This window comes from Petaurus breviceps, unplaced genomic scaffold (assembly GCF_028583685.1).
Source record: "Petaurus breviceps papuanus isolate PSGF00001 unplaced genomic scaffold, PetGlider_PUasm1.0 190, whole genome shotgun sequence".
Taxonomy (NCBI): Eukaryota; Metazoa; Chordata; class Mammalia; order Diprotodontia; family Petauridae; genus Petaurus; species Petaurus breviceps.
Genome location: NW_027185810.1, coordinates 6,045,400 through 6,065,526, shown reverse-complemented (window position 1 = coordinate 6,065,526; position 20,127 = coordinate 6,045,400). Strand labels below are relative to the sequence as shown.

The 20,127-nt window shown below is 35.0% G+C and overlaps 1 protein-coding gene across 1 annotated transcript in view; it reads left to right on the top strand.

Annotated features, from left to right (window-relative positions):
• The window catches only part of NUP153 (nucleoporin 153), an 86,544-nt gene that overhangs the window by 41,958 nt on the left and 24,459 nt on the right, over window positions 1-20,127 (top strand). The window contains exons 10-16 of the mRNA XM_069092469.1: window positions 2,632-2,684; window positions 3,129-3,252; window positions 5,368-5,505; window positions 6,992-7,090; window positions 7,190-7,277; window positions 14,036-14,161; window positions 15,268-15,891. Coding sequence (XP_068948570.1) covers window positions 2,632-2,684; window positions 3,129-3,252; window positions 5,368-5,505; window positions 6,992-7,090; window positions 7,190-7,277; window positions 14,036-14,161; window positions 15,268-15,891 — 1,252 coding nt within the window. The remainder of the gene's footprint in view (window positions 1-2,631; window positions 2,685-3,128; window positions 3,253-5,367; window positions 5,506-6,991; window positions 7,091-7,189; window positions 7,278-14,035; window positions 14,162-15,267; window positions 15,892-20,127) is intronic.

Here is a 20,127-nt window from a genome sequence, read left to right as displayed (position 1 = left end):
TAGTTGAATTAATAAGGTGTTTAAGCACTTCATAGGAAGACTTTTTTCTTGGAATCACATTCTTAGGGACTTATTGAATAGGAATGTAAGTAGTATGGTGCCATAGAAAGAACAATGGATTTCAAGACTGAAGACTGGACTTTGAATCTTAGCTCTGCCATTTAATATTTTCATGATTTTGAACAGATTATATAACCTTTATAAAGCTCTATTTTTTCTTCTGTAAAAAATGAGGGGTTAGTTTAGAGGGTTTTAAAGGTCCCTTTCAATTGTGTATCTATAATCTTATGATCCTAATACTTGTTTAAACTGAAATTAGGCATAGCTTTGTATTGTTCTCATTAAGATACTACCATGTTTCCTTAACTCTCATCCTAATTTTAAACGCAAATCAGAAATTGTGGATTACATGAAAATTTTAATTTAATAATTTCAAGGTACTAGGAAAACCTGGGTTCAAGTCACTGTCTCTCTGACCCATAATAGTTAAGTGACCCCAGCGAATCATTTAAAGTCTTAAGATTTTTAAGCCCATGGTGTGAAACTCAAATAGAAATGGGGGCCACTAAATCTTATATAAGGATCTTTGGGCTGCATATTGACTTAGAAACATTAATTTATCTTCTCTTGTATTTTTCTGTATTTTGTTATTTATTTCCCAGTTACATTTAAAGCTGGGTAGGTCCTCTGCTGTAGGCAACTCTTAAGACTGTTAGACGCTGATCTCCATTGGTAGAAGGAGTTGCCCACACAGGTGTTCCTTATACCAAAGAAATCACAGCTCCAGCCCTGTTGTTTTTGAGTCATTTCAATCACGTCGGACTTTTTGAGATCTCATTTGGGGTTTTCTTGGCAAAGATACAGGAGAGTTTTGCCATTTACTTTTTCCAGATCATTTTACAGATGAGAAAACTGAGGCAAACAGAGTTAAGTGACTTGCCCAGAGTCCCACAGCCAGTATGTATCTGAGGTCAAATTTGAACTCAGGTCTTCCTGACTCCAGGCCTAACACTCTATCCATTGTCCTACGTAGCTACCCTCTGGTCCTTACGCCTTCCTCCAATTCAAGGCATCTTTAAGCAGCTGTTAAGGACATGTACATTGGCACCTCTGAAAGTTTTTAATATGATTGTAGTCACTTTTAACATTTGAAATATTTGTCCCAAATGAAATAGAAAGCAGGTGTTTGAGCAGGTTAAGGAAAATAAAGTTCCCAATTCCAGCTCTTTTTTTTTGTTTTGGCCCTATATTTCACAATTGGCTTCTTGAATATTTGTTACCATACTGATGAAAAATCTTTAGTAGTGGATTCATAATACTTGTAGCTAAACTTTCGGTCCATGAAATGTAACAGATAACTATGACTACCTTTGTATACTACAATTCTTATTTCTGTATATATGCTGGTATTCTTAAATAATTGCTTAATTGAAAGAATACTTTGATGCAGAATTTAGTTAATAGTATATCACCAGGTAGTGGTTAATACCACATAACAAATGGTATTAAAACTTGGTTTCTACAAATTTTTAACATCTGTTTTATTCTAATTAGAACCATCTTTTTAAGTGCATACAGCTTATATAGAATCATAGGATCATAGATAAGGAATCATAGTTCATCTAACCTATTCCCTTCCTTATGTACATAAGGAAATTGAGAAGTACAACAGATGTAGCAGAGCTTGGGTCTGACCCAGATCTGCAGCTTCCAAATGCATTGCTCTGTACACTTTTTTACACTTACTTGTCTTTTAGACAAAGAACTAAATCAATGATTTTTTTTTTAACTATAGCTTGTCATTGTGGGGTATCTTCATGTTGGGCCATCCTTTCAAATGTACTTGCTTCCTACTTAACATAAATAGTTTTGAACATTTACTTATATATATCCATATATTCAGGCTGCACAATAAAAGAGGTGAAATAATGACCATAAAACTTCTTAATTAAAATAATTTATTAGTATTCTCTGATCCTTTAAGTAGTGTTATGTCATCCGAGAAACTATAATATTTGAAATCACACATTGAATTATTCAGTGTACTAAAAAATATTGATTTCCTGCTATGAAGAGGAGTTAGAAGATAGGCTTTCTTATTTTGCCAGAATACCAACTTTGTACACGGTAGCTGTCTCCCTAAACTTGCTTCTGACAATGGTTTTATTTTTAGTTAGCAAGGAAATAATTAAAGGAATTTAGTTTTAAGTCTTCTGGTAGCTAACAACAGAATTTAGACCATACTAAGTAATTTTTTTTTTTTTAAGCAATCGGGGTTAAGTAACTTGCTCAAGGTTACACGGCCAGTTATTTCTGGGTGTGGTGCTGAGTGTCTGAGCCCGGGATTCGATCTCCAGGTCATCTCAACACTGGAGCCGGTGCTCTTACTCGCTGTGCTACCTGGCCACCCCCTAAGTAATTTTTTACTTTCTAAATTTGATATAGAAGTAAATTTAAATGCTCTTTTTATGCATCTTGACATATCCTTAGTTCTTAGCAATTATTAAGAACAATATTCTCATAACTGTTAAACATAATTACCTATTAAAATAAGGTACAGAAGTAAAGAGTAGCTTTCCAAATGAAAGCGAAATATAAACCAGTTCATAACTAAAATATATTTTCTTACAGATTGGGCATGAGAAAAATCTATCTCCGGGGCAAAAAGCAGAGCAACATGAAAGGTAAAATCACCCCAAATTTCATTAAATATATCCAACTTATTTAATTTATCAAGTCTTTTGCTTAATTCATGTAAAATTGTGGCCTTTGAAAAGAAATAAAAAATCGTCTTTGTTTTAATATGTCCCAAATAACAGTACAGAGACAGATAACCTTTTATAGATTAAAAAAATAGTTCCTTTAATAAAAGATACAAATAGGATGCTGTTTTGTTTTTATCACACATTGAAGAAAATAATTCATTGTTACACTGATGAAAATTTGACTTCTTTAGTAAAAAAGCAGTTAGTGCTATGAGATATATATCTTTTTTTAACCAATATAGTTAAAAAATGGATAACTTCATTTTTTATTATTACTCTTTAGTACTGATGGCTTATCATGGTATAAAATTTATAAGTAAGTTAGTTATGACTTAGTTTCTTAAATTTTTTTTTTTCCGATAGTGGTTTTTCATACCCAAAATTCAGTACACCTGCCACCAATGGGCTTTCTTCAGGAGTAGGTGGTGGTGGCAAGATGCGACGAGAAAGAACACGCTTTGTGTCTAAACTTCCTGATGAGGAAGAGGTAGGATCTGTTTTTCTGTCTTTGTCTCTGTTCATCCGTCCATCTTTTTTCCCCTCTTTCACTCTCCCTCTCCCCCACCTCAAAAACCTGAGGGCAAAGTGAAGCACTTGTTGATGTATACTATTAAACATATCTGTTTCTGTAACTTAGGGAAGTACTTTTAATCTATATGAAATTTAAGTTATTTCTAGTTAAACAATTTTCATGAGAATTTAATTTTTTGATTATTTGGGTAGAGAAAATGATTTGACAGGCACAGGATGTTTTTGTGTAACTTGCTATTACTGCAGTAGGACTGCTAGGGCTACCCTTTACTATCCAGTTTCTGACTTTTTCATTCCAGTGAAACAGCTCTTTCCAAAGTTGCCATTGATCTCTTAATTGCCAACTCCAATGGCCTTTTCTCAATCCTCATTTTCTTCAACTCTGCAGCCCTTAAACATTAAATTTTAATAAAAATTTTGAGTTCCAAATTTTCTCCCTCTCTTGTCACCTTTCCCCCACCCATTGAGAAGGCAAGCAATATGATATCCATTTTAGATGTGAAATCATGCAAAACACATTTCCTTATTAGCTTTGTCTTCTTCCTTCTTCCCTTCCCCCCTTCCAAGCCCCACAATAAAAAGCAAGAAACGTAAAGAAGATGAAAAAAGTATGCTTCGACTTGCACTCATTTCATTAGGATTTGTCTGGAGATGGATAGCATTTTTCAACATGGATCCTTTGGAATTCTCTCGAATTATTGTTTTGATCAGGGTAGCTGAGTCAATTGTGAAAATTGATCATCATTAAAATATTGCTGTTACAATGTACAGTGTTTCTTTTGATTCTGTTTACTTCATGTAAGTCTTTGAAGTTTTTTCTGAAACCATCCTACTCGTCATTTCTAATGGAACAACAGTGTTCTGTTACAACCATATACCACATATTGTTCAGCCCCCTCAATTGGGACATCCTCTCAATTTCCTGTTCTTTGCCACTGCAAAAAGAGCCACTGTAAATATTTTTGTGACATAGGTCCTTTCCCCTTTTCTTTGATCTCCTTAGTGTACAGACCTACTAGTGGTGTTACTGGGTCAGAGTATGGCACAGTTTTATAGCCCTTTAGGCATAGTTCCAAATTGTTCTCCAGTATGACTGGACCAGCTCACAACTCTGCTAACAGTGCATTAAATGTATCTATTTTTCCATATCCCCTCCAGCTTTTATCATTTTCTTTTTCAATCATGTTAACAAATCTGATGGGTATAAAGTGGTACCTCAGAGTTGTTTTAATTTTCATTTTTCTAATCAGTGATGATTTAGAACATTTTTAATGTAATTATGACAGCTTTGGCTATTTATCAATTGGGGAATAGCTCTTTGTGATAAATTTGACTCAGTTCCCTATATTTTTTAGATGATATTTGAGAAATGAGACTTTTCTTCAGAGAAACTTGCTATGACAACCTCCCCACCCTATTTGTTGTCTTCTAATTTTGACTGCATTGGTTTTGTTTGTACAAAATTTAAAGTGCTGTATAAATGCCAATTATTATTCCTCATTTTGGAATTTGTCATCAGAAATTTGTTTTTGAGCATCTCACCTCTTTTGAGAGAATTTTCCTTTAAAATCTGAGGCCATGTGATACTACCAATCTTTTTTAACACTTTCAAAGCAAATTTTCTAAATTCTAATCTGAATAGAAGACTGTGCCTTATGTTTCTGTCTTTATCACAGACTAAGATGGAGTGGTTTTTTCCTCTTGAAGTTCCTTTCATTTCTGCTAATGCTTGATAGTAGTCACTTTTAGTACTGATTCACCTACTTAATAGCTGTGTTCCCTTGAATAAAGTGAATAACCTTTTTGACTTGTTTCCTCATCTATAAAATGGGTATATTTGCTCAGCTTCTCTCATAAGGTGGTAATAAAGATCAAATTTAAAAATCCACTTGAAAAAAAATTAAAAATCTTATTGCTTTGTAAAATACTGTCCAGATATGAGTTACTTTAATTATAATATTCTCCTAAACTTCGTTTTAGGAACTTTTACATATATTCACACAATTTGAGTTTTAATATAAATAAAAGGGTAATCTTATTATAAACATAATTGAATTATGTATTATTTTAGGAAGTAGAGGCACCAGTACTACCAAAAATACCCCTGCCAATTACAACTACTTCATTGCCTGTCTTCAGTTTTTGCTCTTCTTTGAGTACCTCTTCCTGTCTATCACCCATCAGTGCTACACAGTCATTGTCAAATAAGGTAAGTTAAAAGAATATATTTCATAATTCTTTGCTTTGTTGTATTATAATTGCAATATGATTTTCATTTTCAGGGTTTGAAAGGTGTAGGTAGAGAGGTTGGGAACAGGGAAGTATCATTTTTTTAAAAATACTTGAGGTTTAAGTCACGTGGAGGATGACCCTGAATTCAAAGGTAAAAAAACAAGTGTAAAACAAACAATTTTCTGCAAAGAGAATGGGTATGGCCATGCACCATATGGTTCATTTGAGGTTCCAAATTCAAAGAAACCCATCACCAGATTTAGCTTCAAGGTGTTTTTGGATTTTTCAGCGATAATAGTAATAGTTGTGATCTGTTTTAATAGAAGTTCTCCTACTGATGAAATTGTTTCCTTGAATGATTATTTGTGAAATATATTTAGTCTAGGAATAAACAGTACTTATTGGAAAGCCAGGAAGGTTTTCATTATCTTTATTTTACATTTATTCTTTCTGAATAAATTGGTATCCTCTTTCAAAAGACTAGAGAGATTTAGATAAATGTGAGCCTTTTTATGCTGCTAGTCCTGCCTAGTCCCTCCCTTCAGAACTGGGATTGGTTCCATATCTTCTCGGTTACAGTCTTTCTGACCTGTCTACTATACATTACTCCTTCACATTTCCCCTTCTCCTGAACATGGGCTAACATGGGTTGTGTGTTCAGATAATTAGGCTCTAATTCTGTGCAGGATGTGTCAGTCAATATGCATGAGGCTAATTAAGCAGGCATTTTAATTAAAATTTGGTGACCATCCCTTGACCCTGGCCAGTTTGAGCCAGTTTAGCCTGGGCCTCCTTCAAGAGGAACTTACAGATTTCTTCCAGCTATGTGATTAGATAGGCTCATTTTGTCCTTTCTTCCCTCATCCTTATTTACACCTTCCTGCATGTCCTGTGTAACATCTGTCTCTGCAACATTCATTGTTTTTATAAGATTTGTGAAAACCAAACTGTTAACATTTCTCACAGTTATATTGACAAAATAAATTAATATGATTGGGATCCCTGAAAATGTTGTACTGTTGTATTCACTCTTAATTTATAGTCAGGAAGATGGATTAAAATAAAAGTTTTATTGTGTTGGGTACATGTTTCTAATAAAAATAGAAAGAAAAAAGGATATTAAAGTGAAATAAAATCCACTTGAAAATAAAGGGCTTGCTCAATGGGTTTAGATTGCTGAGTACTCTTGGCAGAGTATTTTGTTTCTTACAAAGGTGTCATTTTCTTTCAGTAAATGAATGCTCTGCTTCCAAGGGGAAATATTCACTATTGTAGGATTTTATGTCAATGAACATTTCACATTTAGGATCACAGTATCACTTTTTTAATAGCTTGGAATTTATTTTCAAACTTAAAACAACTGTGATGTGATGAACTTTGCAAATTTTAATTCTTTGAAATTGTGTAATTATTTTCTAATGTGTATGTATTCTTTGTAAAATTTTTATACTTTGGAAAACTAGGTACAAACAGCCTCTCCAAATAATGCTGGCAGTCCTGTGTTCAGATTTTCATCTCCAATTGTAAAATCTACTGAGGCAGACATACTACCTCCTACGTCTGTAAGTGGCATTGCTTTTTGTATGGTCAGAGAAATTTAAAGGGGTGCATGTTTAATCTTACCATATTTTGTTAAAACTGCATATAATCTTTCTTTACAGATTGGATTTACATTTAGTGTGCCTGTTGTGAAATCATCAGAAATTTCTGCCTCTGGTAATATTTCAGAATCAACAATAAGTAGCTCAGGTAAGCAGAAAAAAATGCATCAAATTCTGAATAGGTTCACATCTGTGCCAGTTATATTTTATTTTTTTCTGACCTTCAGAATTGTTTAGAGTATCTCGAGAAAGGATATTGCTTCCATTTGATAGTTTTCTTTGTTTTACCTTTCGTCTCCCCAAAAGGATTTCTGTAATGTCTTTATTGTTATTTGAAGGTGATCTTCCGTTGTCATGGGCTATAATGGGAGCGTAAACCTCTGTTAGGATCTACCAAACTAGAAAGATTTTTTTTTAATGGCCAGATGATAGGCATCGTATTTGTTGTCCAAGGACAAGACCAACCTAGCCAAATTTGTAGAGGCATAAACAGGCTGTAGGGTAATAAGTTATTTCAGTAATAGCAACTTATATTCCATAAACTACAGTGAGGTTTGTGAGCCATGTGGATGGAGGGGAGGGAGTATCCATAATGAAAGAAATTACAAGTTCTTGAAGTAAGACTTTTTATTTTATTGGAGTTTCCTTTTTGTTGTGAGAACCTTTAACTCTCAATATAATCCTTCTGTTAAGTATAATGAAATACTCTATGTTATTTACATTTCTATATTAGATATGTATTATCATGGGATTGGATCATTTTGTAGATAAGGAACTTGGACACAGGGAGATTAAATGACTCACCCAAGGTCACAGATGCAGCAAAACTGAATTTCTAATGCTGATTCTCTGATTCCTGATAATGTTCTTTTTACTATTTATTTGCTATTATGCTTAATGTGAATAAATCTACTGGTATAGACAGCAGTCTATGCCTTCAGATCTTGTATACTTAGTTGTTAATCAAACACTGTGCTAAGTGCTAGGGATGTAAAGAAAGGCAAAAACATGGTCCTTTCCCTCAAGGATCTCACCTTCTAGTGGAGGAAGATAACACACAAATAACAAGATATGTACAGTGTAAGCAGAAGGTATTCTCAGAGGGAAAGCTGTTAAAACTGAGAAAGTTCTTCATCAAGTGACATTCAAGCTGAGTTTAGTAGATTGCCAAGAAGAGGTTTGAGGAGGGAGAGCATTCCAGATATATAACACAGCCAGTAAAAAGTCATATGGAATAAGGAGAATGGAGTGTCACGGGAGGGACAGCAAGACAGTCATCATAGTTTGGATTATAGAGTAAATGGAGGGAATTGAAGTATAACAAGACAGATAGGAGCTAGGTAGCAAAGGAGCAAATGGAAAATTTTATCTTTGGTACTGGACATAATAGGGAGCCACTGGATTTCATAAAGTGAAGGGTTGGGGTAGAAGTGGTGAATAGGCATTAGAAAAATCAATCTGTTAGGTAAGTGGAAGGTGGATTGGAGCAGGGAGGAAATTGAGGTAGGAGACCAAAAAGAAAGCAAATGCAGTAGTTCAGGAAGACATGATGAGACTGCCTCAGAGTGGTATTTGTGTGAGTGAATGAAAAGGAACATATATAAGTGATGTGAAGGTAGAATCAAATACATTTGGCAATAGATAGGATATGGGGTGGGAGGGGTAAGTGAGAGTGAGAAGTTGAGGATGACCTTGAAATTGTATGAATGGGAGAATGGTGACAGGAAAGATAATGACTTCTTTTTTGGATATGTCAGCTTTGAGATGCCTATGAGACATAACACTTTGATATGTCTAAAAGACAATTAGTGATGCAGTACTACAGATAGGGAGAAAAGATCAGGAATGTTCTACATAGAGATGTGTGATAGCAAGCACCCTAGCATACCCAGGATGTCTGCTAGCACAGGTTCTTTGATCTACTTTACTAAAGGAAAACAACTTTAAAGGAGTCAACAATCTTTAATTAAACATATACACACACGTGTGTGTAGGTAGGTATATATATATAGAGAGAGAGAGAGAGAGAGATACATAATTCACTTGGTTCAGGGGGAAAAGTCAGCACCCTGAACTTCAGAAAATAGAAACAGAAATTACAAGCAGACAAAAAAATACAGAGAAAATAACACAATTCAACAGACAGGGTTTCTAGCTGTTTGGCCATTATATACATACATAGTTAACAGAGAGAGAAGCACCAACATCTGGATTTTCAAAGCCAGAGGCTCAGTGGTTACCCAGAGTCTCATCTGGCCAAATCACACAATTCTTCCATTAGTGAGTCCCAAAGCAAAACCTCACCTAAAATTATGTATACCCTTCTTCAGGGTCAGAGGACATCACAATCTTCGTGACCCGCTACCTAATTACAAAGTAACAAAAGGTATGGGCCTTCCTGAAAAACAAGCCTACCCCCAATCAAGCCCCTCCTGTTAGTTTCCACCTGAGGCCCGCCCATTAAGGGGCAGGGAAGATCTTCTAATTCTCTTACCCATTACAAGATGATAATTCAGTTCATTGGATCAGATGAGAACACTGAGTGAGATATTATTAGAGGAAGAAGAGAAACGGGGCCTGTGTTAAGAACTTTGGGAAAATCCATAGTTAGTGGTTGTGAAGTTGATGAAGATCCAGCAAAGAAGAGTGGAGAGTGGTCAGTCAGGTAGGAGGAAAATCAGAAGAGACTATAAATATATAGTATTTATAATATATTTTATAATATATAATAGACTATTATATATAAAACCACAATAACCCAGAGGATAAAATATTCCAAAGAATTGCAATCAACAGTGTCAGATGCTCTAGAAAGGTAAAAAAGAATGAGGAATAAGGGAAAAAAAATCTTTAGATTTGGTAGTTTGGCCATGATTGTCCATACATTTATCATATTTTTCTTGAGTTTTCTCTTTTTCACATCCACCCAGCAAATTGTATGTATTGTTAATATACTGCACTATTTTTTTATTTCATTTTTTTATTGATTTTTCATTTTTAGATTTGGAGGGAAGAAACAGTAGTATTAAATGCTCCAGTGGAGTGTTAAATCAGTACAGCTCAGCTTCCATGACCACTATATGATAGCCCCAGGCCACCTTACAACTCAGTCCCTGCAGCTCTGTTGATCCTTTCCATATCCCTGAAGCAGGGTCAGATGTTGGACTCAGGCCCCAAGGGCCAACAAGAAAAGGATCTCTTAGTGGTCAGATTCTGCAGAGAAAGGAAAGTGGCCTTAGGAGAAGGGGGTGATCTCAGGTTAGAGCACCATTACGAGAAATGGGGACTCATTGTGGTTACTTCAGTCCCCAAGAAAGAGTAAACAAAGAAACAAAAAAAGATGAAGAGATTATGACTCCATAGATACCCAATACACAAACCCCTAAGAGGAGAACAGTTCTAAAACACCTATAAGCAAAAGCCTTAAAAACATCTTGCCCATAGGAATAATAAGAATTACTAGAAAAATGAAGCAAGTTTTATTTTAAGATTTGAAAATGATAGCAATGAAATGAGAAGACTGGAAGAAAAAATTGGAAAAACAAATGGGGGCTATGGAGGAAAGATTTGGAAAGAGAACTCACTGCTTAGCCCAAGAGGTACAAAAGCTTACATAACAAGACACCCTGAAAATCAGAATGGACCAACAAAAATTAATGACTTCATGAAAAATATTCAGAATCAAAAAATTGAAAAAATAACAGAAAATAAAACCACTGACCTGGAAAATAAATCAAGGAGACATAATTGAAGAATCATTTAACAACCTGAAAGTCATGATTTTAAAAAAAGCCACAAAAAGGATATGGTATTTCAAGATACCGTGAAAAAACCGCTCAAACCCAGCAGAACAAGACAGTAAAAATAGAATCCACTAGTCACCTTCTTAAAGAAGCCCTAAAATAAATGGAACAAAATCCAGAATTTCCAGGGCAAAGAAAGGGTAATGTGATAGAAGGAATTAGAATACTGAAAAATCCCAGTCAGGATCACACAGGATTTACCAAATACCACTTTTGCAGAGCAGAGAGTATGGAAGTTAATAGTAAAATAAAGACCTTCCATTAAGAATAACTTAACCAGCAAAACTGAGTGTAATCCTACAGAGCAACCCAAGGTACTTTTAATGAAATGGAAACATCTAAGCATTCCTGATTAAAGGACCAGAGATGAATAGAAAATTAGAATTACAGCATGGGAGTTAAGAGAAACGTAACAAGGTAAATGCAAGTGAGCAATTGAAGGGGACTTTATAAAGATAAACTATTCTAATAAGCAGGGGGATAATACAGTGATCTCTTCAAGTCTCATTGTCATCAGGAATCATAGAGGGAGTCAAGTAAGATAGGGCTTTGGAGTGATTTTACTGTGTTTTGGTGTTGAAAGAAGAAAGAAAAGGGAAGGTGGAAGAAATGATTATTCTGCATAATCCATGTGCAAGTACAAGTCTGTACAGATGTGATAAAGGTAGGGAGCATTTTACACAAAGGTGTAAGCACATCACTTACACCATAGTTTTATCTGAACTGGCTTGAGGAATGTAAAACTACACATGCATGCACATGTTTAAAGTTTTTTGTTGTAGAGCTATATCAGTTCAACAGGAGGAAATAGGGAGAGTGGGAAGAGGAGGGTAGATTTAGGGAAGAATTAGGAATACCTAAATTTTTTAAGACCCTAAACTTGGGGGATTGGATAGAAGGGGGTATTGGGAGGAATTTAAAAGAAAAGCAAGTGGTAAAAACCTATGATAAAATGGGGTCAGGGAACAAAGAGAGGGAAAAGAGTAAGAGATTAAGATTGTAGGAAATACATAAATAATGATATAAATGATCACATCAATAACTAGAGCAACAAGGAAGAAGTTGCCTTTCAGATCTGTGGAAGGAGGAAGAATTCATAACCAGATAAGGAATAGAGATAGTATTATTGAAGATAAAATGATAATTTTGATTGTATAAAATTAAGGTTTTGTGTCAACAAAACTACTTTAGCTATGATTTAGAATGATTTTTTGCAGCAGTTTTTTCTCATAGAGGGCTCATTTCCAAGATATGAGTTGCTGATTCAGATTTACAGTAGGATCTATTCCCCAACTGATAAATGACCAAAGGTATGCATAGACAGATCTCAAGGGAAGAAAACTTAAGTTTTCTAGTCATACCAAAAAAATGTTCTAAATCAGTAGTACTTAGGGAACTCAGAGGTTCCATATCATGGCCATCACATTGGCAGAGTTGACAAAAAAGGGAAAATGACACATATTGGGAGCAGCTGCTAAAATAGCAGAATATTGATGCACTGTTGGTGGAGCTGTAAAATAGTCTACTCATTCTGGAAAGCAATTGGGGACTTTGCCCCAAAAGTTGCTAATTTATGTATCCTTTAATATAGCAACATTACTACCTAGGGCTTATCTCACCAACAGATCAAACAGGAGGGAGAAAGTCCCATATCTACAAAAATAAAGCAGCTCTTTTGTAGTAGCAGACACATGGAAACTAATGTGGGTGCTCATCAGTTCAGGAATGCTGTTAGAAATGAAGTGGGCGGCTAGGTGGCGCCGTGAGTAAAGCGCTGACCCTGGAGTCAGGAGGACCCAAGTTTGGTTCCGGCCTCAGACACTTAACACCCACACACAAAAACTAGCCGTGTAACCTTGGGCAAGTCACTTAACCCCAATTGCCCTCCAAAAGGCCCTCACCCCCCCCCCAAAAAAAAAAAAAGAAATTAAGAGAAGTGGGGCGGCTAGGTGGCGAAGTGAATAGAGCACCGGCCCTGGAGTCAGGAGGACCTGGGTTCAGATGTGGCCTCAGACACTTAACACAAAAACTAGCCATGTGACCTTGGGCAAGTCACTTAACCCCAATTGCCCTCCAGAAAGCAAAAAAAAAAAAAAAATGAAGGTTTCCAAGAAACTTGGAAAAATTTATGTGAATTGACAACAGAGTGAAGTGAGCAGAACCAGAACAATTTTACTATGAAAGCACTGTTACAAAAATTAGCAGTTCTGAAGTACTTAAGAATTCTTATTGATGCAGTGATGATCACCATGATTCCGGAGGACTAGTGATAATGAATGGGTAACCTCCCCTCAGAGAGGTGATGGATGGACTGATATGCAGAATGAAACAAACATTTTTGGACATGACCAATGTGGAGTTTTATTTTTCTTGACTTATTTGTTACAAGGGTTTTGTAATAATATGGGATGATCTGGCATAGAAAAAAAAATGCTTGATTATTGAAAGATAGAGGTTCTCAAAAAAGATTTTTCAAATATTTATTCATATTTCTTTTTATTTTCTTAATATAATTCAATGAATTCCTTAATTTAAATTTTTTTTAAAGTATTCAGTACATCAGATAATTTGCTTTCTTTAGGGAAATATATAACATTAAGGACTAATTTCTTTTCTTGGATTTACCATGGATATATTAAAAGAGAAGGAGGATTTTGGATACTGTGATTTTTATTTGTTCATTGTTCAGCTGGTTGATAACAGTTCAATTTAGTTCAGTATGAGAATTGCCATCCTGTTTTTCTAAAGAATATACTTAATGAAACAATTTTAAGTTGAAATTCGTATAGTAGTATTGTCAAATAAGAAATTTTTAGCAGGAAACAGCCCTACGTTCCTTTTTTTTTAGCTGTGTGAATCTGAATGGCTTAGTTAACCCCAGTGCCTTTTATTTCCTTATCTACTACCCATTTCATTCTGTTGGTTGTGAGGTTTTTTTTTAAATTTATGTCAAAAGTTCTAGGGGTTTTTTTTGAAAAGTTAAATTATTGAAATGAAGATCGATTTTGAAGATCTGTTAAATCCATTGAATTGTAGCTGCTTGATGTAGTTAAGTTTTTTAATTTTTTGCTTGCATTTATTAATAATACACTTCAAATTACAGTTAAAGATTCCACCACTATAAATAGCACAAGCAATAATAAGGAGAAAGATGAAGATTATGAAGGCCCTTTCAGGCCTGCAAAAACCCTAAAAGAAGGGAGTGTACTGGATATTCTGAAAAGTCCTGGTAAGATAATTAAGTGATTTTTCTCAAAAAAAAAAAAATAGCTTTAAATTCAGATTTGTATTAATATCAATCACCTGTCCTGTTCTACATCTTAAAGTCATTAATTACCAAGCCTTCAGAAATAGAGATAGACTTGTATCTGTTGCAGAGACAGATAAGTTTTTATGTTGTGTTTTTTTTTTCTCTCATATATCCCTCGAATTCAGGAGAGTAGTAACAAAGCTGAATCTTATAAATTAGGAAAGATGAAAGAAAAAAATGATTTGCATAGAGAATAGCTTACTTGAGGTTGAATAGTGGAAAGGTGAGAGATGGGGGATGTAGGAGCTTACTTTATGAAGGATTTTGAATTCCAAGTGGAGGATTTTCTGTTTGAGGGCCACTGGAGTTTATTATTTATTGAGTAGGGTGGTAACAGCATTGATTGAATCAAGCTCCAGTACCTTATAGAGCCTCCTGGAAAGAGGTTTGTGATTCTCTAAAGGAGTTTAACTTGAGCATTCCCTAGGGAAAGACCAAATGGATAAAGAACGTTACTTAGATTATGACATAATTTGAACAGACAATGTAAAGAGCTTTGCCATTAGTGGGTATGTCTGGGACTGGGTATTAGTTGGCCTAATAGTCAAATTAAATTATGAGTGCCTTTAAATTTGCTCTACAACAGGGTTTGGCAAATTATGGCCCTAGTATGTTTTTAAGCAAATTTATTAATAATAAATTATATACAATTTAAATTTTATATATCACATTTATATACTTATTTTATTTAACTTTATTTGCTTTATTTTAGCTTATAGGCAGCACCAGCCCTTGGACAGTAGTTTGCTGATTCCTCTGTAGAGCTAAGTCTAGGGTCTTAAAGTCACATATAAAAGTATAGTTTACCAAGTAAAATCAAAGCTCTAGACTATGACCGTCTATTCTGAGAAATCTTTCTGGTGTGCTATGATTGCTTTGGTAGAATAATGTTGTCATTCCTGAGTAATATTATCCTAAATTGTGGTTTGACTTAGTACTAAAGTCATTAATTTTTCAATTTTTTTCCTGTCATCCTTTCTCTTCTCCTCTCCCCACTCCCTCAAACTTTTCCACATGCATATTAGGTTTCACATCTCCAAAGACTGGTTCTCCTGCTGCTGTACAGCCTGCTACAACAAGCATAGAAGTTTATACCAGACCTGCAATAAGTACCTTTTCTTCTAGTGGACCAGGGTTTGGTGAAACTTTTAAAGCTGGAACTACTTGGCAGTGTGACACATGTCTAGTACAAAACAAAGGTACAGACAACAAATGTGTAGCCTGTCAAGCTGCCAAAGTGCCACCAAAAGATACTGCTAAACAAACTGGAATGATGACACTGAGTAACTCTGTACGATCAACTCTCCCCACAGCAGGGACTTTTGGTTTTGGAGACAAATTTAAACCAGCAGTGGGAACTTGGGATTGTGATACCTGTTTAGTACAAAATAAAGCTGAAGCTACAAAATGTGTGGCTTGCGAAACACCAAAACCTGGGACTGGAGTTAAGCAAACCTTGACATTGCCAGTGGCTTCAGAAAATGCAGTAACTGTGACTCCTTCATCTTCCAGTTATACTACAGCCACTGACACCTTGGGGTTTGGAGATAAATTCAAAAAACCCAAGGATTCTTGGGAATGTTTAGTGTGCTGTGTATTGAATAAAGGAGAAGACAGTAAATGTGTGGCCTGTATGTCTGAAAAACCAGGTAAGTTCATCATTATCTGGAACAGTTTTCCTCTTAATAAGATTGCAGTTCTCTAACACACTAGTAAGGACAATATCATTCATGCTTTTAAGATGTTCATTTTTCTTTTCATCTTAACTAATTTTCCTGTCACGTCAGATCAGATATGTCCCCATGGATTAGTAATAGTGTTTGGAGTTAATTTATCAAAAAAAAGGTCTCATTCTTACAAAAAGTCTCTTCACAGGGGTATTTTGATTCCTTCTGCTATCCCTTTTAAACATTTCCAGGTACAGTATTCTTGGTTAAAAAAAAAAGAGAGAAGGGCAAAATGGGTTTTTTGGAAGCTTCTTTATAGTGGTAGCTTTTAGGTTGTCTGACACAAATCCACAAGAGATTTAATACAAATTAGTAATTCTTTTTCTTAGTGGGTGAGATGAGCAGTATTACAGTGAGTGTATCTACCCTGTCAACTAGTTTGCTTTAAGCTTTCACTTTTCCATATAGACAAAAGGAGGGAAGCTGAGCTAGCTAGTGGACTCTTAGGGAAAGTTATATTTTATTCATTTGCACATAATTGTACTGTTTTATGGGAAGTTTATGTCTTAGTGGGCATAGGTATTATTTTAAACATGAGGAAAAGTAATATGTATGTGGGGGGGTGTATTTAGCTAAACTACTAAGTTTATGTCCCTGAATCACTAAAGCTTGAGCATTCAGAAGAACCTAGTTCAGAGCAAGTTATTTTCATATCAGAGTTGATAAAGGAATTCTTAGAAGTTCAAGCAAGATTGACTCATTAAATCAGGTATCCACTGTATGGTTTTTTGGGTTTTTTTTCCATTGTTTTGTTTTTGTTTTTTTGTCTTTTTGGAGGGGGGAAGGCAGGGCAGTTGGGGTTAAGTGACTTGCCCAAGGTCACACAGCTAGTAAGTGTTAAGTGTCTGAGGCCAGATTTGAACTCAGGTCCTCCTGACTCCAGGACCAGTGCCCCATTCACTATGCCACCTAGCTGCCCTTATTGTATGGTTTTTATAATGCTATTTAATGACTGATATATTATCATTTCAGATGATAGTCAAGATGAATTAAGTTATTCTGTATGATTGGGGTCATTTATTGCACATCCTATGTTCTAGGTCTATGGTTAAAAAGGCAAACCAGCCCCTGTTCTCAAGGAGGTTATATTTTATTAGGAACAGCAAGTGCACAAAAAAATTTGAAAAATATACAAAGCAAATGTGTTAGGAAGGGAAGCAGATCGGAATAGACTTCTTGTGGGGGCTGAGAACTGAGCTGATCCTTTGAAGGACCATGGAATTCCATAAGACAGGGATAAGGAAGAAGTGAATTCCATGAATGTGAAGCCACCATTATAAAGCCATGGAAAAGGAAGGTGGAATATTTGGGGAGTAACAAGCAAGCTAGTATTACTGGGATGTAAGAATGCATAAAGGAAGATAATATGCAATAAATCTAGAAAGATAGGCTGGAGATAGATTGCTAATGAAAGCCTTCAAATGCCAAAGGGGAGCTTTTTTCAGGCAGAGTATTTTTGGGTCAGACCTTTTCAGGTCAGACAATCTTCAAGATTGTCACTTTGACAGCGGTGTTTAAGGTGTACTGGAGAGGGGGAAGCTGGGTGCTAGGAGATCAATTAGACTATTGCAATAGTTCAGGCACGAGGTGATGAAGATCTGGACCACCATAGTGGCCACATGAATGGAGAGAAACATATGAGACATGATGTGGAGGTAGAATTAATAAGATTTAGGAACTAATCAAGACACAAGGAATGAGAGAAATGGAAGCCAAGGATGAATCTAAGGTTGCAGATTAGTGTGACAGGAATAATGGTGCTACTTTCAGTAGAAACAGTGAAGTCAAGAAAAAGTTTGGATGGAAAGATAAATCTATTTTGGACATAGTGATTTAGAGATGCCCGTGGGACATTGATGGTTGAAGAGGTCGTGTAGTCAGTGAAAAAAAATCAGAAAATTAGCACTTATTCCAAGAGTTTGGAACACGTTTCTTCCCATGGTATTTAGTAAGAAGTTGTTTCCTCTTGAAATCCTCTTACATGGTTTTATGATATGGAATCTGAGGATAAGGTAATTATGAAATAGAATAGTTGATATTAATTAGTTGATTCCTATTAGGAATCACTTAACTTGATTACATTATTTTTCTATTAAATATAGAAAGAAAGCCTTTAGAATTGCCTAGAGCCTTTTAGAACTTTTAATCAGGTAGACAAGGTACTTAGAAATGGGACAGGAAAGAATTTGTTAAGAGAGTCTTATGAATTTTTAAAAAATTAAGAAAAGTCTTTGGCTATTCTTAAAACTAGTGAAGGATTGTACTGAAAAGAATTAACTTCTCTTGCACGATGAATAAATTGACCAGTATGTGACTTGAATAGAGACCTTAGCCCTTACAAAAATACATTTTCGTTAATGCAGAGAATGGTTATGTGTACTATATGAATGGTCACATAGTTTGGAAGGTTTATTTCCTAGGAATTTGTTTGTGCACATAGCAAGAGAATATAAAAAGGGCCTGGGACTCTGTATTTTGCTGGGCAAAAAAATGAGTCTCCTGCAGTGACAATTTTCCCTCCAAGACATATAGCATATCAGATTAATCTTCTCTTTCCCATTCACTCTCTAGCCCACTACTCACCCTCCACCTTCAATGCATCTCTGCTGACAAGAATTCAGAATTGGCGTTTTTGTCTTGCCATCGTTATGTAAATGCATCATTCTTTGCTTTGTCAGAAAAAAGCTCAGGGGAGCAATTTTTTCTTTTTTTTTTTTTTTTTCAAATTCTGAATTTAATGAACACCAAAAAAAAAATGTTCCTCTGTACAAAGTAGAATGGGAAAAAGAATACTTGAAAACACAGTTTCGCTTATGTAAACTTACTTTAAAAAAAAAACATGTATTTTACATGTTAGTTTCAAAGATCTGCTTATTTGTTTCCTTCTGAATTTCCATCAGTTCTTTCTTTTGTGCATGTTTAAAAAACCAAACAAACTTTTTTGGGGGGCAGGGGGGGAAGGTGACCCTATGACTATCTCTCTTGTCCCTCCCAAATCATTTTCCTCAAGAAACACAAAAAGAAAAACAATCCTTGTAACAAAAATAAGCATATTCAGAAAGAAAAAATCTATTTGTTTGCCAAATTAAAAAATGTCAGGAAGTGACCATCATGCTTAATTATTAGTTTTCTGGAATCATGATTGATCATTGCATTGATCAGAGTTCTTAAGCCTCTCAAATTACATTGTTCTTACTACATAAATTGTTCTGGTTCTGCTCATTTTCATAGTCCATCAGTTCATACAGTCCTCGAGTTTTTCTGAAACCATTCGTTTTACTTTTTCTTATGGTGCAACTTATTCCATTATAGTCATATGCTATATTATGTTCAGTTATTCCCCAATTGATAGATACCCTCTTTATTTGAAGACTTGGCTTCAACAAAATGCTATGAATATTTTATAATACATGATTCTTTTTATGCTTTGATCTCTTTGGATTGTGGGGCTAGTTATATTACTGGGTTATGTGGTATACACAGTTTAGAGACTTGGGGCATAGTTCCAAATTGCTTTCCAGGCCAGTGGTCCAGTTAGACCACTTCACAATTTCACCAACAACTGTACTCTAGTGCTCTTATTTTTCTGTAGTTCCTCTAAGAATGACCATTTTCCTTTTTTCTCTTTGCCAATCTGATGGAGTCTGAGTGGTTTTTATTTGCATTTCTCTTATTAATGACTTATAGTATATTTGTTATATAGCTATTGATAGCTTGGGTTTCTTCCTTTGCAAACGGCCTTTTTACCATTGACCTTTTTGGAAATGGCTGTCATTCTTACATATTTTAATCACTTTTTCTCTATCAGAACTTTATCAGAGCAGCTTGCTACATTGAATTTTTTAGGGCAGTCAGTCTTAAAGAATAACTGTTTTAATATCATATTAGGATATTCATTGTAAAAAATTCTCTGGCTTACAGTTTTCAGAATTTATTGGAGTAGGACAAATAGTTAACCATTTCATTACATTTTATATGAATTATTTTAAAATATATTTGTGTACATAATATTGATAAAAATGTCAAATTACTTTTTAGCCATTTTAAGTACATCAGTAAACCCTCACATTTTTCTCATATTTTCTCATTTGAACAGGCAGTGCAGTTTGTAAGCTCTTATATGCAAGGCAATAACCAGGTCCTAAACTTTTCTGACAT